The sequence below is a fragment of the Erythrolamprus reginae genome, chromosome 7 (genome assembly GCF_031021105.1).
Source record: "Erythrolamprus reginae isolate rEryReg1 chromosome 7, rEryReg1.hap1, whole genome shotgun sequence".
NCBI lineage: Eukaryota > Metazoa > Chordata > Lepidosauria > Squamata > Dipsadidae > Erythrolamprus > Erythrolamprus reginae.
This window is the reverse complement of record NC_091956.1, coordinates 74,348,154-74,368,703: the sequence shown is the minus strand read 5'-3', so window position 1 is coordinate 74,368,703 and position 20,550 is coordinate 74,348,154. Positions and strand designations below refer to the sequence as shown.

The following is a 20,550-nucleotide window of genomic DNA, read 5'->3' as shown; positions in this document are numbered from 1 at the left end:
TCATGGTGTAGAATGGAATCACCCCTCTGCATGTGGCTTCCAAAAGGGGGAACACTAACATGGTGAAGCTCTTGTTGGATCGCGGAGGGCAGATCGATGCCAAAACCAGGGTGAGTGTTTTATTCCCTGAATGTGTGTTCTCATGCATTTAACATTTTTTTTTTTGCTTGGCTGGGGCTAGAACTCAGGGGGATAGAACATCAAAACACATTTTTTAAGAAGATTTTTTTTTGGTCTTTGTCTACAAAAGGAAATGCACACAGTGCTATTTTATTCATGGAAGAAATCCTTCTAAGCATAGTTCCCTCTAAGCTGAGCAGTGAGCAATCGCTCACTTAAAAATCATCATCAACTCAGAGTTTTCCAAACCTGCCCAGAAGCCGAGAGGGAAAGAGTGAGAGGGAAGGAGAGAGAGAGGAAGGGAGGAAGAGAGAGAAACAGATAGAAAAAAGAGAGGAAGGAAAAGAGAAAGAAAAAGAATGGGAGTAAGGAAGAGAGAAAGAAAATCAAAATCTAGTTTGAAACTAGCTCAACTATTTAAGTGGCATTTTGATATTGATAGAGTTGCCTATTATGAGCTCACTGTTATAGACACACAGTACAGTATTTTATTTTGAAATTCTCTGAGGCAAAACAGGGTGGGTTTTTTATTTGTTTGTTTGTTAGTTAGTTTGTTTATTTATTTATTATTTCTGTGCTTTTCCACTATACTTTTCCACCCACCCCCCAAAAAAAAAAATTAGAGGGAACACTGTTTCTAAGAGTAAATATCTCCTTCCTTTTTTAAAATAGATACTCTTTCTGTTTTGGCTGTATGCACTTTGAGAATGAATTTGGTTAACATCAAGCGTAGCATTTGTTCTTATCAGAAAACCATTCTGAAAAGGTACAAAAGTTCAAATTCTCTGTTGTTCATCAAAATGGCCTAATATTTTTTCAAGCTACTGTATTTATTTTATTTTATCTTATTTGTTTCTTTGTCAAATACGTACAAGATAGCAGATATAAACAAACAGATAAATGAGGACAATAGGACAGTAAGATAGGGATGTTGGGCACAATGGTGTGCTTATGCTGTGGGTTTTTTTTAATGCTTTAATTTTCGAAGTGCACAGAGCCTTGTTTGCAGTTTATAAAGGAAAACTTTGGATTAAACTTTAATCCATTTGGATCACTGCAAAGTGCTCTACAAGAAACTTCCCTTGAAGAGGTTACAACTAGTCCAGATGCAATGGTGAATGCAGTGGTACATATCATTTATTCATTTATTTATTCATTCATTTGTCCAATACACAAATACATAGGAAGAAAAATAGACATGTGGTAATATATATAAACGTAAAAGTGAACTTAGAGGAGAGGATATATGAAAGGAAGAGAATATATATGATAGGTGAGAGAAAGGAGAGACAATTGGACAGGGGACGAAAGGCACACCAGTGCACTTATGTACGCCCCTTACTGGCCTCTTAGGAACCTGGAGAGGTCAATCGTGGAGAGTCTAAGGGAGAAATGTTAGGGGTTAGGGGTTGACACAATTGAGTCCGGTAATGAGTTCCACGCTTCGATAACTCGATTGTTGAAATCATATTTTTTACAGTCAAGTTTGGAGCGGTTCGTATTAAGTTTGAATCTGTTGCGTGCTCTTGTGTTATTGCGGTTGAAGCTGAAATAGTCATTGACCGGTAGGACGTTGCAGCATATGATCTTGTGGGCAATACTCAAATCGTGTTTTAGGCGCCGTAGTACTAGGCTTTCTAGGCCCAGGATTGTTTGTCTATTTTCGTAGGATATTCTGTTTCGAGTGGAGGAGTGAAGGGCTCTTCTGGTGAAATATTTTTGGACATTTTCAAGGGTGTTGATGTCTGAGATGTGGTATGGGTTCCAGACAGATGAGCAGTAGTCTAGGATGGGTCTGGCAAAAGTTTTGTAGGCTCTTGTGAGTAGTGTGAGATTGCCTGAGCAGAAGCTGCGTAGGATCAGGTTAACAACTCTAGAAGCTTTTTTGGCTGACCAGCTCCCTGTTTTCTTTTGGGTGCAATTCAAGATGCCAGGTAGTATTTTTAAAGTCTGAAGGACTCTATGAGGCTATCTTTCTGTACCACACGAGTGAATTGGATGGGAACACCCCAGTTCCTTCCCGTTAAACATTGCCAGCTTGGCAGTATGCCTTTTCCATTTCAGACCCTGCTTTTATGGAACATTTTCCCTGCTAGCATCCAATGGGCCTCACTCTTCTGTCTTTGCCTAGAGTGCTTAAGACTTGGCTCTTTCGCCAGGATTTGGGATAGGGTGAGGTCTGGGTAGGATTAGAATATGGAAGCACCAGGAGGGTGTGACTTTATGATAAGATCTGGGGGTTTTTTTCTTTTTGTTTTTAATTACTTCTTCTTGGCTTTACATGATTTCATGATGTCAATGACTACTTCAGCTTCAATCGCAACAACACAAGAGCACGCAACAGATTCAAACTTAATATTAACCGCTCCAAACCTGACTGTAAAAAATATGACTTCAGCAACCGAGTTGTCGAAGCGTGGAACTCATTACCTGACTCAGTAGTGTCAACCCCTAAGCCCCAACATTTTCCCCTTAGACTCTCCACGATTGACCTCTCCAGGTTCCTTAGAGGTCAGTAAGGGGCGTGCATAAGTGCACCAGTGTGCCTTCCGTCCCCTGTCCAATTGTCTCTCCTTATCTCATTTATCTTTTCTTCCTTTCAAATATGTTCACCTATACATTTATATCTTTTCTTCTGTTCTTTTCTTTTGTTTATATTATTACATATCTATTCTCTTCAATGTGTATTATGTATTGGACTAAATAAATGAATGAATAAATGAATGAATGAATGAATGAATGAATAAATAAATAAATAAATTTTTTATTGATTGCAGGCTGCCCAGAATTGTTTTAAGACGGGTGGCTATATAAATATTCTGATTTAATACTTAATAATAAAGCATTATGTTTAAATCCTAGAACAGGTTAATAGAACCCATTGAAGATAAACCCCAAGTAAACTATCAGGTCTTTAAAGTTTTCCTAATAGCTGACAGTGAAGGGCCTTAATAAAGTTGCAGGAACAGTAAGCTCAAGAGGAGCATTCTGCAGAAAAATCTGATTAGCTTGTGCTACCCAGCTAAACAGCTGTTGAAAGAGCCTGGAAAAGAAAACCAAGGAAACATTTACACTTCTATAATGAAGATGAAAGATTTATTTAGGCAGCTGATACAGTAGCTATCAATGGCCTTTCTAATTCAAGATTCTGGGATATGATTACAGATAGAAGTATTCTAACAAATCTAACATTCCGTAGTCTATTTTATTCTTTCTACTAAACTGGGAAAAACACTTGATGAAAATATAATCTCAGATTCTATGATTTCCATTTTCATTTCACTCTTCTGAAAAAGATTTTAAATGACTTTATTGTTTAATTTATCACCGGCATCAGATGAAAGTGTTGTTCTGAACTGCCAGTACAGCGACATTGACATCTGAGAGGACTGGCATCCAATTTGCATATAATTTGCCTATTTTTCAAGACATTTTTCAGTGTGGGAGATTCCATACTTTGGGTTCCATTTGTCATCATCATGTGACTGTGCAATATCCCTGTGTCCAACTTTGATGGAGCTTTCATTATATTTGTTCCTTGCTTTGTCTATTATGTCATGGTCATATGTAACTGAATAGTGATGATTTACATAATGTATAATATAAAAGCCTTGCAGCTAAAGATATTATTGTTGAGTAGAAAAATAGAATGCATATTGCTGAAAAGGACTGTATTAATAACTACAGGAAAAACAAGAAAGAAAGCGTCTCATATCTGTTTTATTGAGGTTTTTAGATTTAGATTTTAATTGGATTTGTATGCCACCCCTCTCCGAGGACTCGGGGCGGCTCACAGCATGTACAGAAAAAACAGGAAACAATAATAACAATCCAATTATACCTTAAAAAACAATCTTAAAATTCTAATTAAAAACTATCAATATCATTCATTCAGCATTCAAACTAAGCATTCATCGGTCAAGGGGGAAGATCTAAGGAACCCCAGGCCTGGCGGCAAAGATGAGTTTTTAAACTTTTTCGGAAGGCAAGGAGGGTGGGGGCAGTGCGAATCTCTGGGGGGAGCTGATTCCAGAGGGCTGGGCCCCCCACAGAGAAGGCTCTTCCCCTAGGTCCCGCCAGCCGACATTGTTTGGTCGACGGGACCCTAAGGAGACCAACTCTGTGGGACCTCACCGGTTGCTGGGATTCGTGCGGCAGAAGGCGGTCTCAGAGATAATCTGGTCCTATGCCATGTAGGGCTTTATAGGTCATGACCAACACTTTGAATTGTGTCCGGAAACAAATTGGTAACCAATGCAGTCCGCGGAGTGATGGTGAGATATGGGCATTTTTTGGAAGGCCCAAGACTGCTCGCGCGGCTGCATTTTGGACGAGCTGAAGTTTCCGAACACTCTTCAACGGTAGCCCCATGTAGAGAGCATTGCAGTAGTCGAACCTCGAGTTTGTTAGGAGTCCCTGAAATCCAGTGCAACTCAGTCAAGCCAGCGGTGCCCAAAAAGTATGTTTGAGGGACAATCAGTTTTGCCACATCACTATGCAACCTCCTTCATTCCAACAGCCAAAACTTAAAAATCAAGAAATTATTTTTATGCTGTGACAGGAAGATATCAGTTTGCTAAAACCAAACCATAAAAGTAAGATGATATCCATATTCTATCATTAAGGTAAAAGCTAATAAATTGTAAATTAATAGGGACTAGGATCAGAAGGGAGAAAGGATTATGAATAATTAAATGAGGAGAAAATATTATTCAATCAGGGGGAAATGAAAGGGGGAAATAACTAACCTATGATTTTTTTTTGGTTTAAGTTATAATAAAGATAAATTTTAGAATAGAATAGAATTTTTATTGGTCAAGTGTGATTGGACACACAAGGAATTTGTCTTGGTGCATATGCTCTCAGCGTACATAAAATAAAATATACATTTGTCAAGAATCATGTGGTACGACCCTTAATGATTGTCATAGGGGTCAAATAAGCAATGAAGAAGCAATATTAATAAAAATCTTAGGATATACGCAACAAGTTACAGTCATACAGTCAACATGGGAGGAAATGGGTGAAAGGAATGATGAGAAAAACTAGTAGAATAGAAGTGCAGATTTAGTAGAAAGTCTGACAGTGTTGAGGGAATTATTTGTTTAGTAGAGTGATGGCGTTCGGAAAAAAACTGTTCTTGTGTCTAGTTGTCTTGGTGTGCAGTGCTCTGTAGCGACGTTTTGAGGGTAGGAGTTGAAACAGTTTGTGTCCAGGATGTGAGGGGTCAGTAAATATTTTCCCTGCCCTCTTTTTGACTCGTGCAGTATACAGGTCCTCAATGGAAGGCAGGTTGGCAGCAATTGTTTTTTCTGCAGTTCTGATTCTCCTCTGAAGTCTGTGTCGGTCCTGTTGGGTTGCAGCACCAAACCAGACAGTTATAGAGGTGCAGATGACAGACTCAATGATTCCTCTGTAGAACTGTATCAGCAGCTCCTTGGGCAGTTTGAGCTTCCTGAGCTGGTACAGAGCATTTTAAGATTCCATTTTACAATTTTAGAGGTAGAGAGAAATTGACATGCTTTCAACTTCTGTGCAAGGTTAGACCAGCATAGAAACGGGAAGTTTACGCTACTAGATTACTTGCTAAAACAGTCCTGTCAAACCAGGGCTCCCACTATGGGGCCATGGTCTATTCAGAACTGGGCTGTGGAAGCGGTAGGCATTCACAAATGCGCCACTCCCATCCAGCCCCCCAAAGTCAAACACAACCCTGATGCCGCCCTCAATGAAATTGAGTTTGACACCCCTGGATTAAGAGATGAGCCCAGATGCTCTATTTTTGGTAACAGGTTGCTAGATTGCCCTTTTGTATGAATATTATCAATAATAATAATAATAATAATAATAATAATAATAATAATAATAATAATTTATTGGATTTGTATGCCGCCCCTCTCCGTAGACTCAGGGCGGCTAACAACAATGATAAAAACAGCATGTGACAATCCAATAATAAAACAACTAAAAACCCTTATTATAAAACCAAACATACACACAAACATACCATGCATAACTTGTAATGGCCTAGGGGGAAGGAATATCTCAACTCCCCCATGCCTGGCGGTATAAATGAGTCTTGAGTAGTTTATGAAAGACAGGGAGGGTGGGGGCAATTCTAATCTCCGGGGGGAGTTGGTTCCATAGGGCCGGGGCCGCCACAGAGAAGGCTCTTCCCCTGGGGCCCGCCAAACGACATTGTTTAGTCAACGGGACCCAGAGAAGGCCAACTCTGTGGGACCTTATCGGTCGCTGGGATTCGTGCGGCAGAAGGCGGTCCCGGAGATATTCTGGTCCGATGCCATGGATATCCCATGGTGATAATGGTGTCTGTTTCTCCTGGGCTATTGGAGTTTGTTTAATTTTTTCTAGGTTGAGATTTGCTTAAAGGGACATTTTCTCTCTTCCATGAGTTATGTTAGAGGTTGAAAAAGACATTTGCTGCCTATTGCCTGAATATAAACAGATCCATTTGTATAGTTTAGGACTACAGTAAAGTAGGGCCCTGGAGCACACAGGGGACTGTACTTCCATTCAAACAAATACATGCAGGTTCTCCTTCAGACTTCCAGCTGGTGAGAGAATGGTAGAGATAACATGTTAAGTCCCTCTTTCTACTTAGGTTGATTGCTTCACATGTGGAACTGAATATATTGGCTTACAGCCTCTATGGTTTTCCTTTTATCTTCATCCTTCAGCATTAGTGACACAGACAATGGAATAGAAAAGCTAAATTTTACTGGGGGGTGTTCTTGTATTTTAGTCATTCTTTGAACAGTGAAGTGTGTTACTACAGAATATAGTTTATTTATTGTTCTGTCGGGCTCTCTGGCAGACTCCTCCCAAAAATTCACAGGTACAAATTTCAGACACACACACATTTGAAAATTCAAAACAATGTTCTTTATAATGAAAATTCACTTAAACTAAGCCCTCTTTTGGTATAGCAAAGAGCACTCGTCTCCAAACAAACTGGTAATTGGTACAAGTCCCTTATCAGTTCTGTGGTACTTAGCTTGCAGCTGTGAGGCAATTCACAGTCCTTCTTTCACAAAGTGAAACACACTTTGCTCTGGTTTAGTTTCAAAGCGGGGGAAAATCAGCACACAAAAGGTCAAAGTCAGTAAAGCAGTCACGAAACACAACGATCAGATAATCCTCCACAATGGCCAAACCCACAGCCTGCTATTTATAGCAGCCTCACTAATGACCACAGCCCCACCCAACCACAGGTGGCCTCATTTTCTTTGATAATAATCTCTCAGTTGTTGCTGCCTAGGCATTGCTCTCCGCATGCGTGGCTGTATCATTAACTCTTGTTCTGAATCCAAGGAGGAGCTAGATAATTGATCTCCTTCTGAGCTGTCTGCCACACTCTCTTCCTCCCTGTCACTCATGTCTTCTTGGTCAGAGGAGCCTTCATCATCAGATTCCACTGGGGGCAAAACAGACCTGCAGCATGTGGATGTCTCCCCCACATCCACAGTCCTTGGGGCAGGAGCTGGGCCAGAGCTAACCACAACATTTATGAAGCATTTGGGCAGGAATAATGTGGAACAGTTGAGGTCCATTTAGAAATAGAAATTTCTCTCTACACCTGCGTGGCCTTCCATGAGGAGCCCTGCCTAGCCATTGATGCTAAAAGTGGATTTATCAAGCTATTATTATGTCATCCAATGCTTCGGTGAATTTCTGGGATTTAGAAACTGATACCTACTTTAAAATGTTATGACTTGCTTTATTTCTGTGGTGGGAAATTTCAGCAACCTTTAAAAGTACCATCCACTTAAGTACTTATAAAAGTTTACATACAGCTATTGGTAATAAAGTGACATTAATATTAATGATTGTTAAGTTAGTTAAAGTTACAGCTTTCAGGTCTTATTTATTTATTTGCTGCTTTTAAATAATAGAAAAAATAGAAAAGGAACAAAACGAAGAGATAATCGTGATAAAAATACATATATTATAACAGAAAAAAGAAAAACAAGTGCTTTTAAAAGATGATTAAAAGTACCACAAAATAAAAGAAAAAGAAACAAAATGTAATACGTTGTTTTAATAGTACACAGTTTCAGTTTTATGTATATACACATATCCATACATATGTACATATACATCAATCAACTTTATTTGATTAGTCAATCGACCATATCAAAGCGAGGAAAAGGACCACATCGGTCATCATAAAACTGTGACTGGTTAAAATACAGTAAAATTGGCTAAAATAGAGGGAATTTGAATAAATAATAAGTTAAAATGCAGTATAATAAGCTAAAATTGAGTAGTAAAACATGAGAATATAACTCGTGCAAAGGATTATATTAAACAAAACTAAGATACTGATATAAAATATTCTTAAGTAAGTTCATCTCCATATATGTACATATACATATATGCAGTTTTTGTGGGTGTGGGTGTGTTTGCATTTTGGTCCTCAGAATAAGTAAGGAAAGGAAGGAAGGGAAAGAAGGAAGGGAAGGAAGGAAGGAAAGAAAGAAAGAAAGGATGGTGCAGAGTGCAGCACTGCAGGCTACTTCAGCTAACTGCTACTTCAATAATAATAATAATAATAATAATAATAATAATAATAATAATAATAATAATAATAATATTTTATTAGATTTGTTTGCCGCCCCCTCTCCGAAGACTCGGAGTGGCTCACAACATGTACAAATCTAATGTTAAAGAACAATTTAAAACCCATCATTATTTTAAAAAAAACAATCACACAACCTAACAAACCATACATAGAACCATAGTAGCTGGGGGTATATTAATTTCCCCATGCCTGGCGACATAAGTCTTCGGAGAGGGGCGGCATACAAATCCAAATAATAAATAAAATAAATAAATAAGTGGGTCTTCAGGAGCTTTCGAAAGGCAAGGAGGGTGGGACCAGTCCTAATCTCCGGGGGGGGGGGGGGGGATTGATTCCAGAAGGCCAGGGCCGCCACAGAGAAGGCTCTTCCCCTGGGTCCCGCCAGACGGCATTGTTTAGTCGATGGGACCCGGAGAGGGCCAACTCTGTGGGACCTAATTGGTCGCTGGGATTCATGCGGCAGAAGGCGGTCCCGGAGGTATTCTGGTCTGTTGCCATGTAGGGCTTTATAGGTCATAACTTGTTCTTGGTAATTCAGAATCAGTAGGCAAAGGCCGACTCTGTGGGACCTAATCAGCCACTGGGATGCATGAGGCAGAAAACGGTCCCGTAGGTAATTTAAATTGTCAATGGAGATTCTCAGTCATCCAGAATCATGGTTGTCCCAAAGGTGCCTTTTCAAGAGGCATCTGGACTTCCTTGTTTTTTCGTTGAAGAAATTTCGCTTCGCATGATGAAAGAAAAAAGAAAGAAAGAAAGAAAGAAAAGAAATAGCCAGGAAGTCTAATTTCTTTAATTTAAATTAAATTAAATTGAATTATAAAATAACATTTTTGAAAATCAGTTCTGTTTTGTTTTCTTGCTGAAAACTGCCAGGGAAGTACTAGCTACTCCACAGGAATGGAACACAGACAGAAGCTCATTGTCTTCTGACCCTCTTTTCTTTAACTTGCATGGAACTTGCAGGCCCTCAAGCATCCAAATTTGGAATGCATATGTCCCAAACTGATCCACCCACACTTCAGAAATAATTGCATATTTTAAAAAGATGTTTTCATAATTTCCTATTCCGTAGACAGATTGGGTATTTCTGAAGGAGACATATTCTTATTATTCTTTTCATTGCTAATAAATTACCGTTGGCGTATAGAAATATATATAATCTTTCCTAACAGAACTATATCTCCTAGCACAATTCTGTGCATGACTGAGAACTACTATTAAATGTAATTTATAGAAAAGACTTGCAGTTTAATGCCAATTTCCTGAGCTGCATGAAATTATTAATGCCAGTGCTGTTGTTACCTGATTGATGATGGATCACTTCTGAGGGTCTGTTCTGGGTCCTATTCTTTTTAATATGTTTGTGAGTGACAGAGGGAGGTTTGGTAGGGAAGGTTTGCCTGTTTGCCGATGATTCTAAAGTGTGCAATAGGGTTGATATTCCTGGAGGGGTCTGTAATATGGTAAATGATTTAGCTTTACTATTAGATAAATGGTCAAAGCAATGGAAACTGCAGTTTAATGTTCCCAAATGTAAAATAATGCACTTGGGGAAAAGGAATCCTCAATCTGAGTATTGCATTGGCAGTTCTGTGTTAGCAAAAACTTCAGAAGAGAAGGATTTAGGGGTAGTGATTTCTGACAGTGAGCAGTGTGGTTGGGCAGTAGGAAAAGCAAGTAGGATGCTTGGCTGCATAGCTAGAGGTATAACAAGCAGGAAGAGGGAGATTGTAATCCCCTTATATAGAGCGCTGGTGAGACCACATTTGGAATACTGTATTCAGTTCTGGAGACCTCACTTACAAAAAGATATTGACAAAATTGAACAGGTCCAAAGACGGGCTACAAGAATGGTGGAAGGTCTTAAGCATAAAACGTATCAGGAAAGACTTAATGAACTCAATCTGTATAGTCTGGAGGACAGAAGGAAAAGGGGGGACATGATCAAAACATTTAAATATGTTAAGGTCCAGGAGGGAAGTGTTTTTAATAGGAAAGTGAACACAAGAACAAGGGGACACAATCTGAAGCTAGTTGGGGGAAAGATCAAAAGCAACGTGAGAAAATATTATTTCACTGAAAGAGTAGTAGATCCTTGGAACAAACTTCCAGCAGACGTGGTTGATAAATCCACAGTAACTGCATTTAAACATGCCTGGGATAAACATATATCCATCCTAAGATAAAATACAGGAAATAGTATAAGGGCAGACTAGATGGACCATGAGGTCTTTTTCTGCCGTCAGTCTTCTATGTTTCTATGTTTCTATGAGAGTTCCCTGTTGGAGGGAACCTAAAGCAAATACTTCATCATTGCCACTAAATATCTAATTTTGCTGCGAGATTTGTATTAGCAGTACAGTCAAATGACTGTGTGACTCCAATATAAAAGAGCATTGTTTTTGTTTTGTTGTTTTCACAGGATGGGCTGACTCCGTTGCATTGTGCTGCACGAAGTGGACACGACCCAGTTGTGGAGCTTCTCCTGGAACGAGGTGCCCCACTTCTTGCCAGGACCAAGGTGTGTTTATAGCCCAGACTAGTATTTTAAGAGGGGGTTATTGCTATTGAAACCCATAGCAGTAAAATAAATTAGTAGAGGAATTGATAAAGGTCTAATCAAATATACACTGCTCAAAATAAATAAAAATAAAGGGAACACTTAAACAACACAATATAACTCCAAGTAAACCAAACTTCTGTGAAATCAAACTGTCCACTTAGGTGGCAACACTGATTGACAATCAATTTCACATGCTGTTGTGGACATTCAACTTTGTACAGAACAAAGTACAGTAGTCCCTCGCTATATCGCGCTTCACCTACTGCGGCTTCACTTCATCGCGGGTTTTCAAGAAATATTAATGAGAAAAATCATTCGCGGATCTTCGCTGGTTCGCGGGTTTCTGAGGAAGTCGATCGGCAGATTTAAACAGCCCGCGGAACTCGATCGGCAGGTTTTTCAAAAAAAATATATCTAAAATTGTAAATACTGTATTTAAATACTGTATCTAAAATAAATACTGTGTGGGAAGGGTTTATAAACACTTAAAACAATGAAAACTTACCAAACAATTACAATATAAATACTTAAATAAGTACTATCAGTCGATAAATTCCCCATCGCGGATTTCACCTATCGCGGCCGGGTCTGGAACATAACACCAGCGGTAGGTGAGGTCTTACTGTATTTAAAGAGAGTATGTCATTCATTCAGATCTAGGATGTGTTATTTGAGTGTTCCCTTTATATTTTTGAGCAGTATATTTTAATCTAATAAATTTCTACAAGCAGAGTATCTGCAGATAAAATGAAGTTAGCAACAAACTAGATGTACATTTAAGCAAAGCAGTATTAATATAATGCAATAGACAGTGGATTGGGCAGAGATGCATGAATACCCATTTAGTTTCTAAAACAGTGAGATTTCCAAGTGAATAAGCAAAAGCTTAAGTTTGTATGTCTACAATTATCTACGGTTGACCTATCCAGATTCCTAAGAGGTCAGTAAGGGGCGAGTACAAGTGCACTAGAGTGCCTTCCCTCCCCTGTCCTATTGCTCTCCTATGTCTCCTACACCTTTCCTCTATTACTATATCTCTTCTTCTATTCTTTCATTAATATATTCTATTCCTATATTTTCTTTTCTATTATTTCTTAGATATATTTTACTATGGGTATCTCCTCTATAACCATCATCATGTATTTTACTATGTGTATATTGATATATACCCACTAAAACCCTCATTGTGTATTGGAAAAAATAAAATAAAATAAAATAAATAAAACCGTCTTTGAAATATAACTAGGCAATGCATTATTGTAACTTGATGGATGAATCTGTTAATTTTATAGGCTGTTTTTCATTTGTTGTGGTTGGCTCTGGCCCAGCTCCTGCACCAGGGAAGGTGGAGGTGGATGCAGGGAAAACTTCAACATGTCATAGGCCTAAGTTATTGCCGACAAAGTCAGTTCAGAGTTTAGTTTCCTCGGACGAAGAAGAAGGTGGGAATGACTTGGAAGAGGGGGGCTTGGCACACAGCCCAGGCAGTCAATCTCCATTATCTTCCATTGATTCGGATGAAGAAATCTTGGAACCACGCAAGCGCAGAATTATGCATAGAAGAGACTAAGTAAGGACATATTACAGGAGATAAGAGTGACCACCTGTGTTTGGGTGGTGCTCCAGTAATTAGGGCTGCTGCTATAAATAGCAGCGTGTGAGTTTGGCCGTTGTGGAAGAGTATCTGATCGCAGTTCTTCAGGAATCGTGTGCTGTTGTTTTCTGGACTTTGTTTGTTGATTTTTCTCGCCTTTGAAACCAAAGCAGAGCAACGTGCTGTGTGTCTCACTTTGGTGGAAGAAGAAGGGGTTTGAAGTTTCTTCACAGCTTCTAGCTGGTTGTTTTGGGACGGGTGCTCTTTGCAATACAAAAAGAGTGCTTAGTTTATTTTGAATTTTGGGATTGTTCTGTCGGGCTCTCTGGTAGAATCCTCCCAAAAATTCACAGGTACAAATTTCAGACACACACACGTTTGAAAATTCAAAACAATGTTCTTTATAATGAAAATTCACTTAAACTAAGCCCTCTTTTGTTATAGCAAAGAGCACTCGTCTCCAAACAAGCTGGTAATTTATACAAGTCCCTTATCAGTTCTGTGATACTTAGATTGCAACTGTGAGGCAATTCAAAGTCCTTCTTTCACAAAGTGAAACACACTTTGCTCTGGTTTAGTTTCAAAGCAGGGAAAAATCAGCACACAAAAAGTCAAAGTCAGTAAAGCAGTCACGAAACACAACGATCAGATAACCCTCCACAATGGCCAAACCCACAGGCTGCTATTTATAGCAGCCTCACTAATTACCACAGCCCCACCCAACCACAGGTGGCCTCATTTTCTTTGATAATAATCTCTCAGTTGTTGTTGTTGCCTATGCATCGCTCTCCGCATGTGTGGCTGTATCATTAACTCTTGTTCTGATTCCAAGGAGGAGCTAGATAATTGATCTCCTTCTGAGCTGTCTGCCACACTCTCCTCCTCCCTGTCACTCATGTCTTCTTGGTCAGAGGAGCCTTCATCATCAGATTCCACCGGGGGCAAAACAGCCCTGCAGCATGTGGATGTCTCCCCCACATCCACAGTCCTTGGGGCAGGAGCTGGGCCAGAGCTAACCACAACAGGGATAAAGAACATTGTTTTGAATTTTCAAACGTGTGTGTGTGTGTCTGAAATTTGTACACTTGAATTTTCGGGAGGCTCCTACCAGAGAGCCCGGCAGAGCAATATTTAGTTTTGTTGTGCATGCACGTTCATTTTCAAATTGTCACTGCGTAATGTTTTGCGTTGTTTGTTTCAGAACGGACTGTCTCCACTTCATATGGCTGCCCAAGGTGACCACGTAGAGTGTGTCAAACACCTACTGCAGCACAAAGCTCCTGTGGATGATGTTACCCTGGATTACCTGACTGCCCTCCATGTTGCTGCACACTGTGGTCACTATCGGGTCACCAAACTTCTTCTGGACAAGAGAGCAAATCCAAATGCCCGGGCTTTGGTAAACCTTTCATGGATTTCTGGTGGAGCATAAAGGGAGCTGAGATATTGGCTCCACACATTCAGTTCAGTGACTATATAAAGGCCAAGGGGAGAATTTATGGCTTTTCAGTAGGATACTCTAAAATTCTGCCACAAATCCCTGTAGTTAATTAAAGCAATTGAACATTAAAAAGATGTACATTTAAGGAAAGCAGTATTAATATAATGCATTAAAAGATATCTAACGGATAAAGTGGCATGTGATAAGAATGTGATAAATACATGAGAAAGTGCAGCTTCTGCATAGAATTACAGTCAGATTTTAGATTTTTTTTTTTTTAGATTTATTGGATTTATATGCCGCCCCTCTCCGCAAACTCGGGGCGGCTCACAACAATAATAAAAAACAGTACATAATAAAAATCCAATGCCCACCAATCTAATTACAATTTAAAATTAGTAATTTCCTAAAACAATCCCAATATATATAAAAAACAGGCACACAGTCAATCAATCAACAACACAACATGGGCAAGGGGGAAGTGTTTTAGTTCCCCCGTGCCTGACGGCAGAGGTGGGTCTTAAGGAGTTTATGAAAGGCAAGGAGGGTGGGGGCAATCCTAATCTCAGGGGGGAGCTGGTTCCAGAGGGTCGGGGCCCCCACAGAGAAGGCTCTTCCCCTGGGTCCCGCCAGACGACATTGTTTAGTCGACGGGACCCGAAGAAGGCCGACTCTGTGGGACCTAACCGGTCGCTGGGATTCGTGCGGCAGGAGGCGGTCCCGTTTTGAAACATTAAGGGTTTCCTCAACCCAATCTACATTAAGGTTATATTATATTCTTCACCATAAGTAGTGCGTTATAGTGAACGACATCAGAGTAATGCAGCCTTCTTCATGCTCTGAAGTAGTGTTGGTGTGGAAGTCCTTTATTATAGTTTCTAGCCACTATATTTATGCTACTTGCAAACCCAGTGTTGTAGTCCCAACATTTTTCTCCATCCCTTGGGGACGTTTGAGCTTATATATGTTTGGTAGGTGGTCAGCAATATTTATTTGATTAATAATTCTGATTTGACAGATATATTTGATTACTTGAGTTAGCATTTTCATAGTTTTTTTCTATTCAGAATATGAATATTAGAGTTTACTCAGCTATTTCAGAACAGAAAAAAGGTTTTCCAACTGCCTTATTTGAACCCATTCCATTTCAAGTTCATCTCCTTTTCTTGCATGTATTCATCAACTTTACAAAATCAGACCTCATTCATTCATTCATTCAGATCTTACATGGCTACCTATTTCATATATATGGCTAAGAATTAAAACAAACTGAAAAGAAACAAAATTTAAAAATGAATCAATATTATAAAAATAGTTGCAAAGAACATCAATAATATCCAGTGTTTAAATCCGCTATGAACCAAACTGTCATAGTCACACCATAGGTAGCAGAGCCACGTTTTTAATAAGTCACCAAATGCCACTAGGGTTTAGGCAAATATAATCTCAGGATAAATAATATTCCAGAGGAATATTTCAATGGAGATTATTCAGTAATTTCTGTTCTTTACCATTTACTATTCACTTTACATGTTATAGTCTTCTGTTTTCCATGGTTATCATCAAATGATCCATAGATTTTCATTTTTTTCTGCCCATCATAAGTTTATCCAATCAAGTTTGTTTCAATTCTACCTAATGATAAGGATGCCACAAGATAATCAAAGCAAGTTTTACCCCAAGGCTATTCACATAGTACTATGGAAGCTAAAATTCTCTTCTAAACCAGGGATGTCAAACTTCCGGCCAATGGGCTGCATGCGTTCTGTGCTGGCGACGCCCATGCCTGGTTTAACAAATGGAGGAAAAGTCCCAATATGTCATGTGACACTGCTGTGATGACATAAGTTTGACACCCCTGTTCTAGAGATTGCCCTGAAAGTCAGGGTAATGTTGTCCATACCAAAAAATTATGAAGTATAAGTAGCTTCCAATATAGATATAGTTGAGAAAGTTGACCTAATCTATTATACCTCCATTTTGTTTGTTGTACATGTCTACTAATTTCACATCATCATTAAATGTATTATAATAATAATAATAATAATAATAATAATAATAATAATAATAATAACAACAACAACAACAATAATAATAATAAATAATTTATTAGATTTGTATGCCGCCCCTCTCTGAAGATTCGGGGCGGCTCACAACAACGATAAAAACAATATTATACTGGCACAAATCTAATATTAAAAAAAACCCTAAAAACCCTATCATAATTAAAAACCAAACAGCACATACATACCAAACATAAATTATAATAAGCCTGGGGGAAAGGTGTCTCAAATCCCCCATGCCTGGCGGTATAGGTAGGTCTTAAGTAGTTTACGGAAGACAAGAAGGGTGGGAGCAGTTCTAATCTCTGGGGGGAGTTGATTCCAGAGGGCCGGGGCCGCCACAGAGAAGGCTCTTCCCCTGGGGCCCGCCAGACGACATTGTTTAGTCGACGGGACCCGGAGAAGGCCAACTCTGTGGGACATTATCGGCCGCTGGGATTCGTGCGGTAGCAGGCGGTTCCGGAGGTACTCTGGTCCAATGAGTTCTTCCATGAATCTTTAGATGCTCAGAAATACTAAGCAAGCTTAAACTTTGTTAAATCTTTGGTGGAAAACTATAGATCTGATAGAAAGGCAAGGAAATACTTAGTTAAACGTTGCTAAGGAAAACACATGGATATGTCCATGTAATAACCAAGTTACCAAAAACCAAGTTCCAAAATATCAAGGAATTTCTACTTTTTATGACATATGAATTCACTCATACACAATGTATGATTCATGTTTAACCTTAAACACTTCTTGATTTGATGTCGCCTGGAAATTCACTGTGTGACACTTTTAGGCAGAATAAATATTTCAAATTATTAGTAATTAGACAATAGACCAGAGCTTAATGTCAAACATAAGTGGCTTAGTGTCAGTGGATAAGGGTAAAAAGTGAGATTGCCTTTCAGCCACTGAACCAAACATACAATGGAAACTGAAGAAAACAAGATTTTGTTACTGTTTTTAAGCTCCTTAAATAGTGTTTTCTTTGAGAATAAGGGCATCACTAGCTGAAATGGACTACAATCCATGAAAGCTAGTAACAGTATATTTGTTAACTTCTAAGATGCCCAAGTCTTGATAAAAGAAATAATTTATTCCTGAGTATATGTGCATAAGAGCCCTTACTTATGTTCTGTCGGGCTCTCTGGTAGACTCCTCCCAAAAATTCACAGGTACAAATTTCAGACACACACACATTTGAAAATTCAAAACAATGTTCTTTATAATGAAAATTCACTTAAACTAAGCCCTCTTTTGGTAGAGCAAAGAGCACTCGTCTCCAAACAAACTGGTAATTGGTACAAGTCCCTTATCAGTTCTGTGATACTTAGCTTGCAGCTGTGAGGCAATTCACAGTCCTTCTTCTTTCACAAAGTGAAACACACTTTGCTCTGGTTTAGTTTCAAAGTGGGGAAAAATCAGCACACAAAAGGTCAAAGTCAGTAAAGCAGTCAGGAAACACAACGATCATATAATCCTCCACAATGGCCAAACTCACAGGCTGCTCTTTATAGCAGCCTCACTAATTACCACAGCCCCACCCAGCCAGAGGTGGCCTCATTTTCTTTGATAATAATCTCTCAGTTGTTGTTGCCTATGCATCGCTCTCCGCATGCGTGGCTGTATCATTAACTCTTGTTCTGAATCCAAGGAGGAGCTAGATAATTGATCTCCTTCTGAGCTGTCTGCCACACTCTCCTCCTCCCTGTCACTCATGTCTTCTTGGTCAGAGGAGCCTTCATCAGCAGATTCCACTGGGGGCAAAACAGGCCTGCAGCATGTGGATGTCTCCACCACATCTACAGTCCTTGGGGCAGGAGCTGGGCCAGAGCTAACCACAACAACTTAACCACGATAATGACCTAATAATGAAATGTGCAATGTAACATGAACATGACATAAATTTTGCCCTTTCATATTATCAATATAGTATCACACACAACTGCACAAAGAATGGAGTTTATGTTGTAATGTCAAAACACATCCATCCTTTCCTATGAATTCCCATACTTTATACTTTTCTATTTTGGACATTGTATATGTCTCCCCATGAATTCAATTACCATTCTTTTTTTAAATTTAATTTATTTTTTTGCATGACTTGCCTGAGTTGTTGAAATAATACTTTTTTGTAGCCCACAAATCAGATTGTTTCTTAGTTTAGTCAATGTAGTTCTGGAATGTAACATACTGGGGTGATTGTGTGTTCTATAGAATGTGTTTTTGATTATCATGCATACAATTTAGGAATGACTTGAAATAGTATCGTCAGTTTATTCCCTTTATTTGCAGATTGCAAATGGAGGAGAGAAAATTTGGGGCCAAGAATAGGATAAGCCAAAAGAGGATGGATTTTATTAGAACTGAGCCAAGAGAGAGAACATTTCCTTTCTTTTCCATTTATTCTTACAGTTAAGAGATTGCTAAGCATTCCAACAACAACAAAAAGGACTAAGATTTTATTTGTGCCAGCACTTATGCCAAGTATGTGAGCTAAAAGAAGTACTGTAAATCTGTCACTATTTTTCCGTAGTCCCAAATGACTCTTAAATGATCAGTAGTGTCATTGTAAATAACTTCATTTCAGAAGCATTTTGGAGTGGGAAAGATAGCCATTGGTGCTTTGTTGTAACTAGAATTAAAAACACTTGCATTATTAAAAAGTATTAAAATTGTAGATTTCTACAGAAAAGGGCTTTAGGGGCTAGTTATAGAGTTCTGTCCAGTTTGAAACAAATACTGCCCCTCACTCAGAGTGTCCAAGACCTTTAGAAAGCTTCTTGGGAGCAGAGAAGTTGTACAAGTGAGAGTAGGATCATACTTATTTGGGTTTCTTGTTAAAACCAATAAATTACTGAATTAGCTTACCACGGGACTAGTATTTGGAACCCTGATATAATCACTCCATTGCAGTTAACATAGTCTAATTCAGTGTTTCCCAGCCTTGGCAACTTGAAGATATCTGGACTTCCCCAGCCAGAAGCTAGAAAAATTTGCTGGCTGGGGAATTCTGGGAATTGAATGGCTGGGGAATTCTGGCTGGGGAATTCTGGGAATTGCTGGCTGGGGAATTCTGGCTGGGGAATTCTGGGAATTGAAGTCCAAATATCTTCAAGTTGCCAAGGTTGGGAAACACTGGTCTAATTGGAAGGTGTCTTGAGCCATAGAAAATGGTGGCAACATATAAACACGACATTCTACTCTAATATCCTTCCTCCATACTTTAATCAGCCTGGAAATTCCTTAAGTGTAGCGTAGTTTTAAATTGATATTGGTGATTATGAGTTTGTATTATTTACACATAGTGGGTAATACTACACTACCATGGTCTCTGTAGCTACTATTATAGCAAAAAGAAGGAAGAATGTCACACACATTAAACTGCCAATCAGACTTTTTGTCTGCTTAAAATGTCCATTCAGAAATTCTCTTGGAGTCATTGCTGCAGCTGTTCCAGTGGCCCTGGTACAGTGTTCCCTCGATTTTCGTGGGTTCGAACTTCGCGGATAGCCTATACCACAGTTTTTCAAAAAATATTAATTAAAAAATACTTCGCGGGTTTTTTTCCTATACCACGGTTTTTTCCATCCAATGACATCATATGTCATCGCCAAACTAATAATTTTTGCAAATAAATAACAAAAAAAAATTATTGTTAATAAATAATTATATTTATAAATATCAGGATCACTATTCAATGATGAGTACCAGTAATAATGGTGAGTAGATGGTTGTTAAGGGAATGGGAAATGGTAATTTAGGGGTTTAAAATATTAAGGGAAGGCTTGTGATATTGTCCATAGCCTAAAATAGTGTATTTACTTCCGCATCTCTACTTCGCGGAAATTCGACTTTCGCGGGTGGTCTCGGAACGCATCCCCCGCGGAAATCAAGGGAACACTGTATTCCTGTTTTCTCACTATGTCAGAATCAGGTTTCTTTTAAAAAGGGGATAACCTATCTATTTGACAATGGAAGGTGCATGCTTTAACTAACATGACTGTTTTTTGCACAGAATGGTTTTACTCCACTGCACATTGCGTGCAAGAAAAATCGCATTAAAGTAATGGAACTGCTGGTGAAATATGGTGCTTCAATCCAAGCTATAACAGAGGTAGAGAAATTTCACAAAGAGCCATCTCTTCTTTCTCTTCACACTCTCCTTTTTATACA

General features: G+C 38.9%; 1 protein-coding gene across 6 annotated transcripts in view; it reads left to right on the top strand.

Annotated features, from left to right (window-relative positions):
• ANK2 (ankyrin 2) overlaps positions 1 to 20,550 on the top strand; it is a 207,659-nt gene that overhangs the window by 77,857 nt on the left and 109,252 nt on the right. For all 6 annotated transcript variants that reach the window (XM_070757868.1, XM_070757865.1, XM_070757867.1 and 3 more), the window contains exons 8-11: positions 12 to 110; positions 11,148 to 11,246; positions 14,084 to 14,281; positions 20,393 to 20,491. In XM_070757868.1, the coding sequence (XP_070613969.1) occupies positions 12 to 110; positions 11,148 to 11,246; positions 14,084 to 14,281; positions 20,393 to 20,491 (495 nt within the window). The remainder of the gene's footprint in view (positions 1 to 11; positions 111 to 11,147; positions 11,247 to 14,083; positions 14,282 to 20,392; positions 20,492 to 20,550) is intronic.